General features: G+C 38.0%; 1 protein-coding gene across 15 annotated transcripts in view; it reads right to left on the bottom strand.

Moving 5' to 3' along the window:
* ESRRG (estrogen related receptor gamma) overlaps window positions 1-21,817 on the bottom strand; it is a 693,861-nt gene that overhangs the window by 55,780 nt on the left and 616,264 nt on the right. For all 15 annotated transcript variants that reach the window (XM_044943185.2, XM_044943193.2, XM_044943188.2 and 12 more), the window contains 2 exons: window positions 14,540-14,650; window positions 10,303-10,464 (listed from right to left, as the gene is read on the bottom strand). In XM_044943185.2, coding sequence (XP_044799120.1) covers window positions 10,303-10,464; window positions 14,540-14,650 — 273 coding nt within the window. The remainder of the gene's footprint in view (window positions 1-10,302; window positions 10,465-14,539; window positions 14,651-21,817) is intronic.

The following is a 21,817-nucleotide window of genomic DNA, read 5'->3' as shown; positions in this document are numbered from 1 at the left end:
CACCAGGCTCCTCTGCCCATGGGATATCCTAGGCAAGAATACTAGAGTGGGTTGCCTTTTCCTTCCCCAGGGAACCTTTCCGACTCAGGAATCGAACCCGTGTCTCCTGCGGTTCCTGCAATGGGGGGCAGATTCTTTACCACTGAGGCACCCACTTTGGACATACATGGGTTGAAAATTAGAGAAAAGAGAATAATGAAAAAGTATAGTTAAAGGGAGGACAGTGCCTTGACTGTGTGGACCCTGACTTTGATTGATAAGGAAAATTCATAAGGAAGAGAAAAAGGTAAATGAACAATGCTAGTGGCAGATTTCCCCTCCCCCTTCTTTCCCACCTCCCTGATAACCCCTCGGCAAAGGCTATCCAACAGTCTAGGAAATCACAATATCAAAAGTACTCCTGGGACGTCCCTGGTGGTCCAGAAGTTAAGACTCCACACTTCTACTGCAAGGGGCGTGGGTTCCACTCTGGTCAGGAACTGAGATCTGGCAAGTCCCATGGAGGCCAAAGGAAAGAATACACCCTGATACTCCTCATGCCTTTCATTCTTCCCCAAATGTTCGCAGTGAGTTCAGTTCAACTCTCTTTCCTCTTTGCTTCATCCACATCAACACCATTTCCTTTTACACATCAAAACCACACTTTGTATCTTGAGCCTGAAGCTCACTTATTCACCAGAGCTTGGTCTATCAAGAAAGCAGGCTGACTTAAGTCACTTAAAAAACACAGCCGAGGCAGGCACTCTTGGGAAAAAGATAAACAGAAGACCACAGTTACCTGGCTTTTCTGTGGCTTGTGAACCAGAATTATTTTGAATTCTCTTTCAGTTCAGTTCAGTTCAGTCGCTCAGTTGTGCCTAACTCTTTGTGACCCCATGGATTGCAGCACGCCAGGCCTCCCTGTCCATCGCCAACTCCTAGAGCTTACTCAAACGCATGTCCATTGAGTCAGGGATGCCATCCAACCATCTCATCCTCTGTCGTCCCCTTCTCCTCCCACCTTCGATCTTTCCCAACATTAGGGTCTTTTCACATGAGTCAGTTCTTTGCATGATGTGGCCAAATTATTGGAATTTCAGGGTGATGCAAAAGCTCCATTCCTTATGCGCCCTGGCGCACATGTGCGAGTGAGCACACGTGCGCACACGCATACACACACACACACACACACCTATACAGCATTCACACTTTCAAATTAACCATTCCACTTTATGTGGATGATTTGACTATTCTTTCTTCCAAAGTATTTAGGCTGTGTCCTAGCTTTCATAAACTCATCAGGTATAGGCAATCTTGGATTACATAGATAACTATTTTTATCTAAAAAATGTAACGCACTGTACCAGAAATTCTGAGTTTAGCTGAGTAATACATACACCCTCTTTCAAAAAGAAAACTCAGCAGTTATTTTTTTTTTTTTTTTTTTTAAGAAACCTCTTCTCTGTGAGTTTAAAAAAGTGCTTTCAAATTACTCGGCATTCTACAGAAAACTGTTTCTCTGATGCTTGAAGTCTCCAACCGCCTCACAATTTATATCTCTTTTCTCTGCTCTTTGTTTTTCAGCCATTTTCCCTGAATGTCAAAGTCAATTTAGTGCATTTCACTTTGCTGAATAAATCAGAGGCGAAATCCTTGCTAAAAGTGAAAATTTGATTTGCTAAAAGGAGCTTAGGGCAACTATTAATCAATATATCCAGAGTGCCAAAGCCAAGGCCACTATAGACATGCATTCATTTGGAGATTGGCTGAGGCAGACCAAGGGGGACGCAGGGGAAAACGTGTGACCAGCCCCCAGGAGGGAGGTGGGATTAGGGGTGGGGAGAGGGGTCACAGAGGAGCAGAGGGAGAAACAAAAACACGCCGGCATCGTGTTCAGACTTCTCCCTTCAATTTTTTTAGAAGTGGAGAAAGATTCTAAGGACGCATTTAAGCATATATGGGTTATGCTAACTACACAAGCTTCCACGCGACAATTTTTTCAGAAGACACAGAAGTCTTTCTCTCTAGAACTCATCAAGCAGCCTTGAGAAGAACCTAAAAGCAAGAGCTTTATAAACAGAATTCCAGAATAGAAATGAGCTGGGTCAGATCTATAGGATGTCAATATTTTGATAACCCTCAGGCTTCTGATACACAGTAAAATGAAGGACAGGACTCATCCTGTCCCTTATCATTCAAAAGAGCTTCACAATTACAATTACTTGCCTGAAAACGATACCATATTTTAGGATATGATGCATGGAGAAATCTTCAATCTAGTGAATCAGAACAGAGTCAAGGAGGGAGAGCCTTCATTTTAGCAACCACTCACTTAAAAACTTTTCCAACTATTCAGCTGAGTAGCTACTCAGTGATCACTTTGTTTCATTAAAATTTGTGATCAGGGATATAAAGGATACAGTATCAGTCAAACACCTTGGTTTTGACTGATTTTAAAGGTGTGTCATACATTTCCTCTTCAGTTATTTTCATTCTCCTTTGATTTTATAAATTAATAGACAAAATTTAAAGATAAGGCAAACATGTTACATTTGCCTAAACTTGCTATGAAAGGCAGGTAGATAATCTGGAACAAATGACAAAAAAAAAAAAGTATGGGAAAGTAGATAGATGAAGAGGGGTGAGAAAGGCCTAATGAAGCTATTGGTAAAAAGTGATTTAAGCTAAATAGTCTATGGGTTCTAGTAACATTACTAACAGTGTGAATCAAACCTCCTGACTTAAGAGTTTGCTCATCTATAAACTGAAGGTAATAAGAATTACATTATGATATGTAAAATTAGATAGCTAGTGGGAATTTGCTGTATGACGCAGGGAGCTCAAATTCGTTGTTCTGTGACAACCTAGAGGGGTGGGATGGGATGGGATGGGACATGGGAGGGAGGTTCAAAAGGGAGGGGACATATGTATATCTATGGCTGATTCTTGTTGATATACGGCAGAAACTAACCCAAAATTATAAAGTAATTATCCTCCAATTAAAGATAAATAATTTTAAAAAAGAATTAAACTGCCAAACTGTTGTAGACACCAAATAAAAGTTCTTGTACATGCTTTGTAAATAATAATAAACTATATAGATATTAGTTATTTTTGTGTTGAAAGCTTATACGCATGCTTTAGTCACTCAGTCACATCTAAATCTTTGTGACCCCAGGGACTACAGTCCGCCAGGCTCCTCTGTCCATGGAATTCTCCAGGCAAGAATACTGGAGTGGGTTGCCATTCCCTTCTCCAGGGGATCTTCCTGATCCAGGGATTGAACCCGTGTCTCCTGCACTGCAGGCAGATCCTTTAACATCTGAGCCATCAGGGAAGACCTTTGAAAGCTTATCTCACAAGAAAAAAGATGATCACATTTCAGTGCACACATGTATACACAGAAATTTCTGTAGACACAGACCTATGATTCAAGGTAGAGATCAGGTCACTTGTATCTTTAATAACCCTCACAGTACCTAGCATAGTACTAAGTCCATAGCAGACACTCAAATGCTTAAACTGTATTCATGATTGCTATGAAATTATGATCCTTCTTTGATCAGAGGTACATGGTGGCATGACTATGAGTGGAAATGCAAATCTATTTGGGGGACACCTAGTAATGCAGCAGAAGTAATGCTGGAACAGAGGTCATGTGAGCACAGGTAATTCAGCATAGTGACCGCACTGTACGTCCGGTCACAAACAAAGGCACTGAACATTGAGGAGAGGTCTCTGTGAGCATCTTTAACAACATGTGAGGTGTCTCAGGAACTGAGTCTCTGTCTGGGAAACCTCCAAACTTCTTTGTTGGTCTTCCTCCTTTATAGCAAGGGGAGCTGCAGAAAATGAACAAATCTCCAGGGGACATTGCAGATTATCTTATTCACAACAGTTCTCAACTTGTTCCTTTCTCCTTATCACAATTGTGACTTCTGGAACTGATCAACACAGTTATTTTAGGTTTGGCTGAGGAGGACATACTAGAGTATTTGAAGCTGATGGTCCTGCTCACCTACGATGGCATGATGATAATATCCATACAGTGATCCTCTTGGTTAAATAACCTTTCCCTCCCTTTCTACTATAACGGATGTTTGCCCTGAATATTTTTTGAAATAGCTCTTATGAATACTAACTTTTTGGATCACTTGCCTCTAATTACAATAAAATGACAATCTGTGTGCAGTCTCTTAGATAATAAAATGAACACTGAATATTTTACGTTTAGATCATGCTTTATAATGTGCAAATTAATTATGCATATGTATGTAATTTGCATGTGTATTCTTTTCCTCATTTGATTTTCACAAAATAACTAACGGTTAGACCAGTTATGCAACTTACAAAATAGTACTCAACTATCTACAGCTCAGGTTTTCTGATTTTACTTTCAGAATTATTCTACCTTTATTAAACCACAACTACAGGTACACAGGTATACAACTACCAGGTGCATTAAATATAACTTCTGATTACTGGATAATTGAATTTAGCTATAATTTAAATGGTCTTATTAAGTGCCAGAACAGTGGATCTTCCATTTAAAATTTTTCCATTTAACTAAAAGACTCAATGACTTTATAGTTTGGAAATCACTGTTACATGCAAATAAGAAATATTAACCCTAAGAAAAGAGCTGTAATCACTTTAATTCACTCATAGTAAAGTAGAAATCACAACTACATATAAATTCAGTTATAGAATGGGGTGGAGGGTGGAGTCTCAGAGCCAATTAACAGTTTCATGCTATGAATATTTTTAATCAACAATATATTTTTCAAGTGCCAATGATAGTAGATCCAAAACAGCATATTAGGTCCTTTTTATATATAACATAGGGGCTTCCCTGGTGGCTCAGATGTTAAAGAGTCTGCCTGCAGTGCAGGAGACCTGGGTTCGATCCCTGGGTCAGGAACATCCCCTGGAAAAGAAAATGGCAACCCACTCCACGTATTCTTACCTGGAAAATCCCATGGATGGAGGAACCTGGCAGGCTATAATCCACGAGGTCACAAAGGGTAAGACATGACTGAACGACTAACACACAACACAACTCCCAGGTGCGTCAGTGGTAAACAATCTGCCTGCCAATGCAGGAGACTCAGGTTCGATCCCTGTGTCAGGAAGATGCCCTGGAGAAGAAAACAGCAACCCACTCCAGCTTTTGCCTGGGAAATCCCATGGACAGAGGAGCCCTGAGGATGCATTTGGTCACAAACAAAGGCACTGAATGATGAGAAGAGGTCTCTGTGAACATCTTTATGGTCTGTGGGGTCACAAAAGAGTCAGACACAACTTAATGACTAAAACAACAATATATAACCTAACTCTCTTAGTCATCTATGCCATTTCTTGCATATAAAACCATGATCACATACACATATACATGAAACATACTGTTGTTACAGATGGAAACATAAGCTTACAGTAATTATTTCCATCACAATATATGTGCTTTTTCTTATCAAAAGCATGTACTGGTGCTAAGCAGTTTAAGATAAATAACCAGCATTTGAAAAACAAAACCTTCACAACTTTGTCTGGAGGATGACACAATCTTAAAAATTTGTCTCTACATCAAATGCACTAGGACAATTAAACATTTCTTTAAAAAGTATCATTTTCCAATGCTCTTGTGTCTTCTCTCACAAGATTTATATCCTAGGGTAGAAATAGTTCGTTCATTTTCTTTAAAGATTTCTTTCATTTACAGAAAACTCTAAATACTTTTACTGCGAAAACTATTAAAAAAAACTCAATGAGCAATTTTAATACATTTTCCTAAGTAAATAAATGTTTTAGTAAACAATGTTTCAGAGTAAATGGAGAACACTGGTTTCTATACGTTAGATTTCTGTTTCTTCATGAATAAAGAACTATATGTAAAGAGTTTTCTATCTCATATCTTCCTAGTGTGGCTTGCTTTTCAAGCTTAATATTTCCTGCCTTCATTTGGTATGAAGAAAATAATTACAGGTTTTTTCCTTTCCTGTTTAATGCCATTATATAGACACTATTTTAAAAATGTGACTAAGAGGCCCCAAACTTAAACACAGTCCTCCCTCTTTAGCAAGTAACTGTTTAACCTGTCATGTTAAAATTAAACAAGCCCACCTGACAATTTGCCATACTTGATAAAGGGACCAAAGAAAAAGCTTCTAACGTACATTCATTCACTTAATTGTTCAAATACCTTTCTCTTCTTTTAAAGTAATCCATCTGGCAAGATCCATAAATATATTTAAGCCACTTATATAGGTCAGCTAATATGGGTGATGCTTTTTTAAGCACCATCTGACGAAGCACATTCTGCATTCCACTAACAAAGTTACAGTACAAAATAATATTTTAATCAAGCCCAAAGAACAATAACAGATCTGACTGCTGGACTGATAATCGTCTTATCACACCGTGTGAAACCTAGCTCTAATATTTGACGGAGCCTCCATTACTTGGCAGCCCATTCTAAAAAAGGCCAACAATGGAGAGAGAATGAAGTGGAGTGTGCAAGACCTCCGTATCTACATAAAAGAGATTAGAGGCGACAGCGTTCCATTTTACAGCTCAATCATATTGTGTTAGCATGCGCTTATCCGAGCGCGGATGAAATTGAAAGAGAAATAAAAAAGAGTCAGGCAGATAGGAACCAGAAAAGCGAGGCCTGAGCAATTTCCAAGGATATAAAAGGATGCTAATGGCGGGGCCCTGTCATTCTTAAAAAGGGCTATTAGGGCACCATCATCTGTTCTGGTGCCCTTATGCTCCTTCAACTAAAGTCAAGCATTTTCTAAAGCCCTTATGATCTTTTGCTTCTAGAGATAAAGTATGGTCATGTTTCAGAACAACACACTTTCCATTTATATGATTTATTAAAGTAAGTCAACTAATTCTATTTACTGATTTAAAAAAAAAGAAAACCCACTCCCTATGTATTTTTCTTCAATACTTGCTTTTGTTGAATTTGTCACTTTTTTACGGAGCAAAACAAGTATACGAAAATACTTTCCCAGCAACGCAGAAAGGCTATGATGTTATCTGAGATGCTAAACTTAATTTTGAAAAAGTGTGTGGGTCTACATGTGTGTGTGATTCCACAAACCGAGAGTCGCATACAGAGAGCAAAGGCTTGGATGTTAGTATATTCTAAAAAAAGGTTTCACTTAATTTTCACACAAGCATTAAAAATATAACAGTTTTGAAGTGAAATTTCAGTTCTGATTTGGCTTTAATTCCAGCTCTGACCCCAGTTATCAGGACTAGGTCATGGTATCAAAAACACATTTTTACTTTTATCGAGGCAGAAATGGGACCTCAGTCTTTATATTCTCTTAGGCGCTACCCTCCCATCCCACATTGCACGCTGCCGCCGTGCCCAGGCAGCCTGAACCCGGCTTGCACATAGAGCAGCAAGCTCGAATCACAGCATCTTTTTCTTCCACCTCAAAACACTCCCTGGCACACTTACTGTTAGCATTTCAGTGAATGCGTGGTTTGCTAATCCCTCTCTGAAAAGCCAAGCGACTCCTTGCAATCATTTAAAACACCCTCCGGGTATCACGAAAACTAGAGCTGTGAATCATCAGTGCACAGCAACCTCCTCTGGCATTTGCTGGGCAGAGACTCACGTCAGCCCCCACCGATTCTAAGCCTCCGCTTAAGACTGAACACATAATCGTACAGCAATTGTTTCCACCACTGGAAATGCTGTTACTCATAGTTATTTAAAGTTACTGTCTTCACAGAAGTCACCAGAGCCCCTTTACTGTGACAAGTTCCTCTGTAAGCTGACATTTCTACTTAGATACACAACTGGACCCACAAATTTATCACCGACTTTTCCTGACCGGAGAGCATCAGCAGGCATTGTTGACTTCTTGGTCGTCTTTATGGAATGTCTGCACAGTATCAAAATACGGGCTTAGTAAATTTCTTAATTTAAGGAGAATTGGGGCAGAATTCTCAGAAAGAATGGGTGGTGTGATGTCAGAATGACATATCCTTTGATGCTGTTGTTATGAATAATGATAACATTATTGCTATTATTTTGAACTAATTCTCTCAAAGGTGATCAACTGGGAAACTAAAATACACAGATTCTACTCCAGGAAGCAATGATGAATATGGGCTTTGAAGGCTCTGGACACATTTGTGAACCTGTGGAAGTGCTTTTATTAATACCTCCTTCTGCCCCAGATCTCCCTATCTTTGAATTAAGGAAAATAATATCTAATTCCTGGGTTAGAACAATGATTCTCAACTGGGGAAGAAGGGGTTGATTTTGCCCCCTCAAGAGGATATCTGGCAATATCTGAAGACATTTTTGTTTGTCATAACTCAAAGGTACCAGAGGATGGTAGAGGGTAAAGACCAAGGATGCTGCTAAATTCCCTACAAGGAACAGGACAGCCCCCACCACAAAGGGTTACCTGGTTCCAAACAACAATTGTGTCAAGACTGAGAAACCCTGGCTTAGAATAATGCTAGTTTGAATTTGTGACAATATATGTGTGTGTATATATAAATACTGGAGGAGGAAATGGCAACCCACTCCAGTATTCTTGCCTGGAGGATCCCATGGACAGAGGAGCCTAGCGGGCTATAGTCCATGGGGTCGCAAAGAGCCAGACACAACTGAAGCGACTTAGCAGCAGTAACAGCATATATAAATATAAATGATATACTATATATTGGTTATTTTTAAAAGTATATATGGACTCTTCAACAAATCTTAGTTGTGCTTCTTTTAAATCCCTTCATTAGCACTTTCTTTCAAAATAAGTTTTCATATAATTGTTTAGGCAAATTCCAGCTTTTTCCCCTGCTACCATTCCCAATGTCTTACCATCTTTTAGCATATCCTATTTTTTATTTTTTTGCTTTCCCTGAAAATCTGTCAGCTGTGATCATAATCCAAATGCAAACCAACCATCCACACGATCAAATTTCCATCTTTGTTTTAGATGTAGTGACCCTTGTGGAGGTATCTGCTACAGACCACACTCCAGCTCACCTATTTAACTAGTTTTGACCTAATTTGGGGTGCTTTATTAGCAAACAGTGTAAGACAAAGTAGCTGGTATAATACAGAGTGATGTTTAAATTAGTTTACAATTTGCTTGGCCTCATCTAGAACTGCAGCGAACAAAGCCATTCAGAAATGTCAGCTGTGTTCCCAAGCACTGTAACAAATTGTCGCCTGAACGCTGCACACCTAATGACTTCAAATTAGCTTCACTGCGATATCGCCTGACAGTTCGTTACGACTGTTAGCAACATAGCTGGCGTATCATGACCAATAAATTGGTTTCAGTGTGGGCTGGGAAAGGGACTTCCATCAATTTGATTAAAGAAATTACTGTAGCATTCAAAGCATAAAGACAAACTAGTTTAAGGAGACAGAAATAAGTTCACTCTACCAAAGAAACATGGCTCGTCATCCAAAAATTTGTGTGTAAACTAGTTGAAGATCAGAGTTCAAACAGACAATAATTCAAGTAGACAACTAAAATTCTTAAACCTTGTGATCAGGTAATATGTTCACTGATCTAAGGATGGGTCTGGAAAGAAAAGTCACTGGATATTTTAAAATACTACTCTTAAGTTATAATAACAGAAAATTTATGATGTTTAACATTTATTTTTGTAATTTATGTATAAATTCATGGTAAATATCTCATTGTAAACCAAAGCAATAAGCAAATATGAAAAGCAATTCAGTATAAATTGCCACTACAAAGGACAAATTGAGTGATTTTTAAAAGGAAAAATGGGATCTAGATTGCTCTTGATAAAAAACATTTTTTTAAGTGAAAAGAAAAAGCCGAAGTATTTTCTTAGGCTAAAACAGACTTTAAAAGGAGTAAAAAATATTTTAACAAGTTATATTCTATTTATCTGAGGTTGGCAATAATAGTACCTTCATGTGTGAAAAAATAATGAACAAGCATTCAAGATGGTATAGCTATAAAAAGATTTATGATTCTATTAGGATAGGAAAGCTCTAAATTAAGTACGACAAAGACAAATGTAAAGGTTTAAAAAAAAGTCCTAATGAACAGGATTTCCCTGGAAGGCCAGTGGTTAGGACTGCGTGCTTTCACTGCTGAGGATGTGAGTTCAATTCCTAGTCAGAGAGCTAAGATTCCACATGCCTTGCCAGATGGCCCCCCCAAAAAGAAAAAAAAAATTTTTAATATATAAATTTTAAAAAAGTACAATTTAAAACTCCTAATGAGAAAACTGTGAATTGGCCTAAATCAACATATACACCCTAGGGGATTAATTGCAAACATTTCTTTTTCATTTCAGAAAATGTACCTGGAATATGCTTCGCCCATCCAATGATAACCACCAACTCTCGATCAGCCAAGTCACACAGTGTGGTGAGGGCTTTGATGTCGCTGTCGGGGACGGTAGGGTCAGGCATGGCATAGATCTTCTCCGGTTCAGCCACCAACAAATGTGAGACAATCTTGTTATCTGCAGGATCAGACCAGAGCACTCCGGGATCACTAGCAGCATCACTTCTTTTTCACACATTCTAAACTAGGTGGTGTTTTGAAAGGAAAAAAACCCAAAGCCTCGAATAGCCTATAATCAACCCCAAATATTCCATTTATGGTTCAATATATGTATATTAAAGTGTTTTGGAAAACCCACAGCAAGAAATAAGCCGCTGCAGTTACGATAGCCCTCTGCTTCTCCTTGGCTTTACCTGCCTTTGCTGGAATGAAGCATCTGTCCTGTAATGAAATTTTTTATAGCAAACAGATAAGAGGAGTTAGACGCTTTCTGTGTTTACTCTTTGATTCTTAAGTGGGATTTGGGGAAGCAGATTAAATAGTATAGAGCAGTTTTAAAATAAAACTCCATGTAAACCACTGAAATGTAGAACGCAGTGTGGGAGGCAAAGATCTAGTGCCCGTAGACCTAATGGGCATGAAAGTCATTAATTGTCCTAATTCCTTTAAAAAAGAGCAAAGGTCAGAGCCCTTCTGCCTGGGTGAATTACTGACTGTATAACTCTATCTCTGTGGGATGCCTTCAATAGGAATGTCTTTCCTGTCTCCTCTCCACACACCCAGCCCATCTTCCAAATAGAGCCAATGTCAGTTTCCAGAAAAACACTCCTACTTAAATGTGACAGTGTTTTCTCTTCTGAGCGTCTCATTCTTCAGTCTTCTTTTATCATCTGTTGTCTTTAGTTCACTCTCTGGTTCAGATCTATCTGTCCGAAATTTGTGATGTATGTTTTTAAAATCCTTCATAAAGTAAACACTAGAGACAAATGGAAAGCATCACATCAAATGTGTTTTATCGCTCAGGGCCATGTGAGAGTTTATGGAAGGGGTTATAAAGCCTTGCTAACAGAATGAATTTTCTTGTTGGCCCTATTTCCAATTTTTACACGTAGTTTTAGATTTGATACTTTCTTCTAAGTGAGGAGATACAAATAGGTAAGAATAAACCCAGATATTTCAATATTCTACATCTTATTACTCTAGAAAACTAAGGTCTTAAATGGGATCTTATGAGTCAAACCAAAAATTCTTCTCTGTTCACTGTTTGCCTTTTCCTCTAAATTTTTAACTTTTTAAACTCAAAATGAAAAGACTTCATATATCTTAGAATTGAAAACAAAGCTTTCTGTCTCCTTTAACAGCAAGAATCCTTATCCAAGCTATAATTAGTAATTTTTCTGATATAGTTTAAAATTTTTATTACTATGACTGCCACATGAATTCTTTTAATTTCAAATTATCAACATCAATATTCCCTGGCAGTAATATTCGATTACTATCAAATTAAAAACACAGATTTGGGAGGAAATATTCCCAAATATATACTTTCTAGAAAAAAATTAAGCTCAAATAGAGATTTTTTTTTTTTTAATTTGCAGATCTGCAGAGAATGACATTTGTTTCTCGTATATGCTATAGAAACAACACTCTGTTTTTTAGTTATGCTTGGAAAAGTTTCTGCTTTCATTGCTCTGACATTGTAACAAACCCTGTCAGCAACTACTAGATTCTCAGGACTAGAAGGAAATGCAATAATAAAGGGTGCAAAAATGTAACTGAAGGAAATAGTGATTCCAGTTTTTTTTAGTACAGGGAAAATGTTACCTGTTTTTAGCTAAGTCAATGGATACTTGACCAGAGGGGCCAGAAAAACTTGGTGGAGGCTTAGAAATTCCTATCATTCAGAAAATGGAATAGCCGGCAGCACTGTTTCGAGGTGAAGCTTATTTAATGTTTCCCTAATTAGAATCAATAGAACCCAATTTTCATTCTTGGGCTTTTGTAGAACACAGACAATCAGTCAGGCTCCAGAAATCTCCCCCAGCCACTTCCTCAGCAATGCCAGGGCCCAGTCTCTTGACACTTATCTGACAGGATCTGAAAATTAAGTTTTATAAATGTTTGTTACCAAAACACACTAATTGGATGGACTGAGGAAAATTAACACAGAGGCCTTAAGATAATGAGTAATGATTTATTAGGAGTCCTCTTTTATCTCAGACCAGTGGAGCTCACTGAAATTGCTGTAATCTCCTTCAAGGTACTTGACAAGCCTCCCCATTCCCCAGGTTTAAGCTGAAAACCATAGATGTTTCTCTACCCTGTGGACTTACGAATGGGCTGGTGCTCATTCTTCTCTCAGTAGAGGAAATCATCAATGGTGTCAGTCAACGTTCATAGAAAATGAATGAGAAATGGCCAGTCTGGACATTTACTGAATCCAGGAAAACGAAACCTCTAATGAAATTAAGCATTAGTGTTTATTGCATTTTATTGTATTATCAGAAAGTTTTTTATTCTAATGTGCAAAATCTGCTTAATGCAGTCCTAGATTGTATTCACAGAATGCCAAACAGCTTATGCAGGCTGAGGAGAAGATGCCAGATTGGACAATTGAAGGTATAATCAACATAATGTTTTTTGGAAAGGCAAAAGGAAACTATGCCATATGTTCACTTAAGCTTTAATTTTATGTAAAACTGGTTGTTTTTCCTTTGACATAGCTAAAATGTCCTTTCATTTACAGTTCAGGGTCTGTTTTATTTACTTAACAGATGCCCATATGCTCACATGGATGACACACAGCAGCGCCCCCTCCTGGAGAGTCCGAGAGAGGACTTTTTTTTTTCTCTTCCCCTGAAAGCTGATCAAAAATGACCTGTGTCTTTTCTGGACCTGCTCTAGCTGCAACTTCCTCTGGTGAGAGCTGGTTGAGTCTTCTGAGCCAGAGGCAGCTAAATGGGAGAACTGTTTCCACCGCAGCACTTTTCAGTGCCTCGTATAAACCCTGTGCCTAAACATCCTAAAATATTAGCTCTTTTGCATTACAATAAGCCCCCCACATGTGAACCTTCACGTTGCAAACTTTCAATGTCTGGCCTGAGTGAAAATGCAGCTTGCCCTCCGTCTCCTATTGCTGACGATCCTTCAGCTCTACCATCTCCCACCGCCTCTCCCTCCTCCAGTCAGCAACTCTTCTTGCCTCTTCACTTGACGCTAGCCTCTGTATGCCAGCTGTTGTACTGTACTACTGGACTTTTCAACATAGTGTAAGATTAAAAATGTTTTATTTTTTGTGTCTGTTTTATGTGTTATTTGTGTGAAAAGTATTATAAACCTATTACAGTACAGCACTACATAGCTGTGTTAGTAGGTTGCCTAGGCGAATTTTGTTGGACTTATGAACAAATTGGATGTACAAATGGCTCTTGGAATGGAACTGGTTGGTATGTAAGGACTTAACTGTACAGCCATGAACTGACTTTTCAGAAACTGGAACACAGTTAACCAGCTTGATCTATATTCTACCTCTTTAAAGAGATGTATCTATATTCTAGTTAATGACAGAGAGAACAGGGCTTGCATTTTAGCTATGTACCCATCACCATTTTAAACTGCAACTGGACATTATCAACCTATGGGCTTTTAAAAAATAATTCATAAAGTCCATAAGGACTTCTGAAATGGAACCACCAACCTATGCTTGTTATTAGTTGGACTCAATCTTGTTTTAATCTATTGCTGGCTCGTGTGTTAACCTTCCATAGCTCCAAATTAATGAGGCACCTAATGTATTTTCATTGGGAGGTTGAACAGTCAAACTCATTTAGTTAGTGAAAACTACAAAAATCACTTTCTTGTGAAATCTGAAACTAACAGCTCCAATGAACTAATGATCGTGGTATGATCTGTTTTATGTACCTCTGAAAATAAAGATAACCTGTAAATGTAAAAGTCGCACCATATAAGCTATGACTTAGTATGCTTATGTTTCTACAAAATGACTAGGTTTAAAAAGGGGGGGAGGGGCGGTAGGGGACAAGAAAGCCATAGGGGGAAAAGAATCAGCTGAGTTGCTACTGCTCTTCAAAGGCATTCCCTGGGAATAAAGCCACAGACCCCCCCTACCCCCCTTAGGGAAGAGAAGCCTCATTGGAGTCAGTAGGACTGGGCATGCCAAAACTAATGTATCGAGAGCAGCCAGCTGGGAGGATGTCATGTGCTGGAAAGCCAGACGTGTCTGCTGTACTTACATGGCTTTTTGGCTGGCTGAACCAGCTGAGGGTTCAGGTATGGGCTGTTCTCCGCATCTATTCTGCGCTTGTACTTCTGCCGACCTCCACGTACTCTGTCAAGACGCACTCCTGTGGGCAAAGACAGGCACTAACTTACTGTTGAGGTAACTATCTTTGGGACCAATCAAATACATAGAGGTAAACAGAGAATAGAATGCTGAACGGTCCAGGCGGATTAGAGGAATGTTAAAAAAAAAAAAAAAAATGTGATGGTTAAGCCAAGACTGCCAGAGATTGGAAACCAAATCTGGAAGAGATGCCCAACCTGAAAGACATGTATCCAAGGCCATCAAAATCACCTACACACCAAAGAAAAGGCACATTTCCTTGAGAATTAATACAAAGAAACTGGAATTTGGTGCTAATGTTGTTTCCTCCATTAGCAGTGTGTATTCTCCTCATCATGGGCTTCCCCGGAGGCTCAGTGGTAAAGAATCCATCTGCCAATGCAGAAGACTCAGGTTCCATCCTTGGGTCGGGAAGATCCCCTGGAGGAGGAAATGGCAATCCACTCCAGTATTCTTGCCTGGAGAATCCCATGGACAGAGGAGCCTGGTGGGCTACAGTCCATGGGGTTGCAATAGTCGGACACAGCTTGGCAACTAAACAACAGTCCTCTTCATCAGTCATCCCTGAAAGCTCAGTGTGTGGGGTCGAGTAGACGGGTAGATCCAAAGCTGTCTAATCCACCCCTGTCTATCGGAGGACTCCACATGGACCTGTGGAAGTGAACTGAGTTGAAAACTTCCACGAGCTGTGGAGAGCAGGAATCCCATACCCGGGACGAGATCCAAGGACCGTTCCATGTTCTGACATCAACATGTCTCAAACAGAGTGTGTTATTTACATCTTGCCACACATCTGTATTTTGTTTTGATTGAGAGAAAACGGAGAGTAGGTTTGGACTGAACACAGGATAGAAAGAGGAGATTGCTGAAAGAATTCAGGAGGCTAGGATGGTGAAGAAGGGATTTGTTAGGAGGGCAGAGATGAAGCATGAAGCTAGAAAGTAGGCAAAAGGAGACTGGCAGTAACACTTTTTCCCCAAGAGTGATGGATTGGGTCAAGATTCAGGGAGGTTTTGCTGGCAGTGGATCAGCAAAATTAAGGAAAGGAACAAAAGGAAAAGAAAGGAATTAAAAAGAAAGAAATGTCTCATTTACATGGAGGAGCGGTGAGGAAGAGCTTGATAATAAGCTGGTTTCCAGTCTATGATTACAAAGTTTAGGGTAGAACCATATAAATCTTTATCAAATAGAGACGATAACTTGGGAGTCAAGAGAGGGGTGAGAGATTCTTTCTGTGGTCTTAGGTTGTACCTTAGCTGATTAAAAAAACAGTATTAACACTCTCTATTAATAAATTCAGACAAACAGTTCATTGTATTTTGGTATTTCTCACACACACACAAACTATTTAGGACATAGTTTAACAGCATCCTCAGCATTATTGTTTTACCAAAGGACCTCTCAGAGCTTTTAACACACAAATAACCTCTGTAAAACTCTAATAGGGAGATACAGACTACGCAATGTTTTGCAAGCCAATGTCACAAAGATCCTGATTTGGAAACATTTATCAATATCATGTTGCATATGTGGATTGTGGGGTAACTAAGTTAAATGAAACAGTTCGGGAAAGGCTGATGTGTTTCTTTGTGAATCCTGAAGGTGAATATATGCACTCAAATGTGATCATTAATCCATGAGCTAAAGAAAAATACAACTTTTCATATTATCTTAATAATACCACTTTAAGAGTTGATTTCCTTTTAGAGATAAACACAAACACACACTTGGTTCTAGATAAAGCCTGAAATGTCAAATTGAAACTTCTGAGCATAGTTTAAATGAAATCAAGAGAAAACTTCAAGAGTAAGGAGAGTAGATTCAGATAAATAAATACCCAAAATCGAAGAAATTAGGGATAGTATCTAAGTATTTAGGGGCTTCTGGCACCCCACTCCAGTACTCTTGCCTGGAAAATCCCATGGATGGAGGAGCCTGGTAGGCTGCAGTCCACGGGGCCGCTAAGAGTCGCTAAGACACGACTGAGCGACTTCACTTTCACTTTTCACTTTCATGCACTGGAGAAGGAAATGGCAACCCACTCCAGTGTTCTTGCCTGGAGAATCCCAGGGATGGGGGAGCCTGGTGGGCTGCCGTCTATGGGGTCGCACAGAGTCAGACACGACTGAAGAGACTTAGCAGCCAGTGGCTCAGATGGTAAAGAATATGCTTACAATGCAGGAAACCAGGGTTCAATCCCTGAGTTGGGAAGATTCCCTAGAGAAGGAAATGGCAACCCAACCCACTCCAGTATTCTTGTCTGGAGAATTCCATGGACAGAGGAGTATTTAATGAAAACAGTAGTGCTAGTGAGTCACAGAGAAACTGTATTTCTTGACTGTTGCTTTTAAAGTACTTTTGAGCCTATAGTAGAGTTTTACCCCTTTGATTATCTAATTTTTAATGTTCTATTTTTACTGTGTCTCTATTTACTAAAGTTTAACACTTGCTCCCTTTTCCCCTTTTTAATTCACGTTCCATGTTTTTTCATTTCTTTCTTTCCCCAAGATAGTTCTCCAATTTACAGAATGTGTCCACATTTTATTTGTTCATCTGAGATCCATTCAAATGTGTTTCATTGTAAGAGTTAAGGAAATTCAAAGCATACGTAATTAAGAGTGGTATCATAGCACGTGTGGCATCTAAGTCCAACACAATGCGGACATTAATGTGATATGATTAAAGGTGTAAAGAGAAGGCAGGATGAAACAAACAGAGAGAGAAAGACAATGGCAGACTAAAGCTAAGAAAAGGAGGAAACATTTAAAAATAACCGAAATTGTTAGAACCCATAAAGCTTGACATACTATATATAAGCTGACATTACTATATATAAAATAGATAATCAACAAGGACCTATTTTTAGCATAGGGAAATCTACTCAAGTCTATAATGATCTATATGGGAAAAGAATCTCAAAGAGTGGATATATGTATATGTATGACTGATTCAGTTTGCTGTACAGCACAAAATAACACAACACTACAAATCAACTATATTCCAATAATTTTTTAATTAAAAAAAAAAAAAAAAAAAGAACCAAGAAAGCTCATAGAATACATCTCAGTTAGGTTTTAGACTCCAAGATTTGCTTCTCGTATTTGTCAAGACATGCATTCACCATGTGCAATACAGCCTCACACTGCCAAATGCTGAACAATACACTACATATTTTCTAATACAGAAGTCAGAGCTGCTGCGTTTCTGACAATGGATTTTGTCTGTCATGAAGGCACGTGGAAGAAGACTATGGCTCAAAGACTGGATTCACGGTCCCAGCTGTAAAGAGTTCTGACATAGCCATACATACCACACGAGAGCCACCAGTCAGCTTAGACAACTGGCCCAAGTTTAAGGGAAAAGTGCAACACTGAAAACAAGTTATTAAACGTCATGAAGAAAAAATGAATACTCTTTACTGACACAACTTTTATTATGTATTGTGCATTATTTTTATATTTGTAGGAACAGATCCTTTAAGTATTAAGAAATATTTTTATTACTCTGCATTTCCTCTCAGCTCTGAACAATGAATTACAGAAATACTCCTATTATTCCCTGCATGTTCCCTCCAAATTTAAAAGCATCTTCTCCCTCTTACATTTATTCTTTTTCTCCTTTTTCCTCTTTTTCCTATTACTCCCACCCCACCCCACCTCAATGCAGTGTGTGGGTAGATAAACTACTGTCTATCCATACATCTATCTCATCCTTCCCATTCATCCACACACACATCTATCCATCCAACCAGCCAGCCATCCCACTGTATATAGCTCTCTAGTTTCTAAATATAAATACTCAAGCACTTTTTACATAAACCATGGTTTCTTTATTTCCTAAAATAAAGGATTCTTTTATGATTTGTAACTTTAGGTAAATGATATTCAGTAGATTATTATAGAGGGGAAAATTAGATATTGATGCTACTTGATTAATAATTAATACAGTTATGTAGTGAAAATTGATGGACAGTCAACAGAAAGTGTTCCTGCCAAGTTCAGATAACAATTAATGGTAAAAATTTATAGAATCAATATATTTTAAAAGATCATAGTAATTTAAATGAAAATTTTATTCCCATTTTAGGGCGTGAAAAGTAGGCAAATATCAATAGTTTCAACTAAAAAATATTTAAACCACTTTTACCCTCTTTTCAAAATCTGGGAAATCTTTTTATGCTTCTTGCAGTGAAATGATGATGATGATGATGATGATGATTTAGTTTAGCTGACTTCATACTCAGTGAAATGTTTGAACTCAAATCCCAGTAACACACCTACAACTACTACATCATACTTAAATTACTCATATATTTACTCAGTTCTGCTTGAAGAAAAACATACTCAGTAAAACCAATCCCCACCCGCCCCCGCCCCTGGACAATCACAGAACACACAAATACACAAGTGGCATAGCTGTAAAAGTTAAATCAGCCTAAACTATGTCTTAAAACACGTGGACCCAGCCTCTTGAGTTCTGCATCTTTGAAAATAAACAAGTTTATTCAGCTGAGTCATAATAATGCATGCACTAAAACTGTAAAAGTTATTTTAAAGAGTCCGATAAAACAACACTACACAGATATCATGAAGAAGTCTACTATCAGCATATTTACAGTTTTAAAATTTTTCCAGAAAAATGTTTCTAACTGTAATAATATGATAATTTATTCCTAACTACTATAGGAAGACTATGTTAAAAAAAAAATAAAGCATCGTTTACAAATCAGAATGCTTTCTTTCTGGCTCTTTCATTAACCAGCTCTTGAATTCTGTTGAACTCCTTAACTTTTTGCTTTCCAAATATATGACTATTAAGACAGTATTCTCCCAGATGTTTTGCTTCAATGATTCAATATGATATTAATATAATAATATATTTGGATATTACAAAAATGCATTATTAAAATATTTTATAAATATTAAAATGCCAAGGATATTGACATTATATCAAAATTTTGTTGAAATATCGCTATATTACTTAACTGAAGTATATTCTCCATCATGATCATTTACTGACTATCTACCCTGATGGAGTTTGATGGTCTACCCTGTCTCAGTTCTATAGGTCAACAGATTTGATATATGATTGAATGGTAAGATAATACAAAAGATAAAATAGGTCAACAGATTTGATATATGATTGAATGGTAAGATAATACAAAAGATAAAAGCCCAATAATGATATTATTTGATGTATAAGTGAGTACAGAAATATGGTATCTCATTCTATTTACTGCTCATCCCTGTTACTAATAATATCTCTTAGAGATTATTTTAGAATAGGTATAGAGACTAACCCAAATTCTATCCAAAAGAAAAATGCTTTCTTTGAATTCAGCTATAAACACATAATACAAAGTTAAGTAGAGAACTGATAATTATTCAATTAACCTAATGCATTTCATTTAAAAGTCTTAAACTATTTCAGCAGAAACAAAGAAAAACAACCATATTTACGATCCGGACCAGGAAAATCCTGATTTGCCATAAATAAACATCAATCTAATCCAAATATTTCTACTGCCAATGGCAAAGCCTGCCCCTCTACATCTTTACAATCTTAAATACAAACAATTTCTGTTGGGACTTCACTTGGTAAACCATTTTCGAAAAAGTTTAAAAAAAAGATTTCTCTCAGGAAATAAGACACCCACAATGTTCAATGTGTGGCAGGATGTGAAGTTAATTAAGGCAATTGGACTTCCTATTCATGTGGAGACTGCCATTACCCTTTTTTTAAAAATAAAAGATTTTAATAGTTGGCATTACTGACTCAACAGAACGCTTCACACTGCTTCTTCTTTCAAATACTGCATGTGCCTGCACTGCCACAAGGGAATCACAAATCTCATACACTGTCAGAATTTACAAAATTGAGAAAGCGAGGATAGGGCAAGAAGGAAAAAAAATATGCTGTGAGGCAAATAAACGCCTAAAGAAGTGAAACAGTTCAGCACAAGGCCTTCTTAGGTCAGCTCATTTTAAGTCTACATTTTATGCCCAAATGCAAATTTTTACAATATTATATAGTCCAAAGTCAAAAGTATTTTCCACATTTTTTAATAGCACAAAGTCAGAGGCATTTCATAGGACAATAAAAGTTCTTCTTCAGATAATTCTACAAGGCAACCCTAGCCTATTTGGCTAAATCAAAGACAAGGTTTTCATAATACTGTTCTCTAACAAACATTTGCTTAAAAAAAAACAAAGAAACATTAATTACACAGACCCACGGAATCCTTAAGACACAGAGTCATATTAAAGTAATGATAATCTTTAAAAAGAAAGTGAAATCATTTTTTAAAAGATTAGTGACTTTAATGACTCCTAAATAAATAGCTGCATTATTTAAATATTACTGAACAGGACTTGTAATTGAGGATGGAAACAGATAGGAAAGTACTGATAAAACTTATGAGGCAATAAGGTGAAGAGAGTGGGAACTTCCTCTTCCACTATGTCTCCTGATACTGCGGCTTCCTTTGCTGTGGAAAGAAACGCGGTTCCTTCCAGTCAGAAAAATAAATACCTAGGTGTGCCCTTGAATTTGCCTGAGATTTCTGTGAGGGAACCATCGTAGACAGAAGGTAGGGAGAATCCCTTTGTGGGACTGCAGGAAAGAAGAAAAGGCAAGTCAGCAGCATCAAAACACAGTAGAGAGAATTTTAGTGGCAGCTTCTGACGGGGTTCTCCTTCAGAACAGCATCCTTACAGAGAGCACCAGTTTTACCTAAAGTAGCTGGGTGTATTTATAGGCACCACAGTAAAAGGTGAGTGGAACTTATTTGTATATTGACACACATACTCCAGCAAGTAATCATAGTAAAGTACTGAGGATCGTGAGAGACAATAAAATATGCCAAGCCTTATTTATCTGCTTACTATTATTGCCCCTTCTCTAAACAGACAGCAATGCTGCTCAACATGGCTTCATGATGTAGTTCCTTTCTTCCTACTTCGGTAGTTTTTTGACTCCTGATACCCGCATCTCCCTACCAAGCAGTGTCTTCATTTCTAATGGAATGACTCAGTCTCTGTATGAAATGTCTTGGAATCAACTGGAACATCCATGGGTTATGAGAGCTTCTTCCAGGCAATGGGTTAACTGTTTTACGTATACGGACACACTAGATATTTATAGCAACCCTACGAGGCAGGTGCTATTA

This window comes from Bubalus bubalis, chromosome 5 (assembly GCF_019923935.1).
Source record: "Bubalus bubalis isolate 160015118507 breed Murrah chromosome 5, NDDB_SH_1, whole genome shotgun sequence".
Classification (NCBI taxonomy): domain Eukaryota; kingdom Metazoa; phylum Chordata; class Mammalia; order Artiodactyla; family Bovidae; genus Bubalus; species Bubalus bubalis.
Note: the sequence above shows the minus strand (reverse complement) of the source record. Positions and strands in the feature narration are given on the sequence as shown.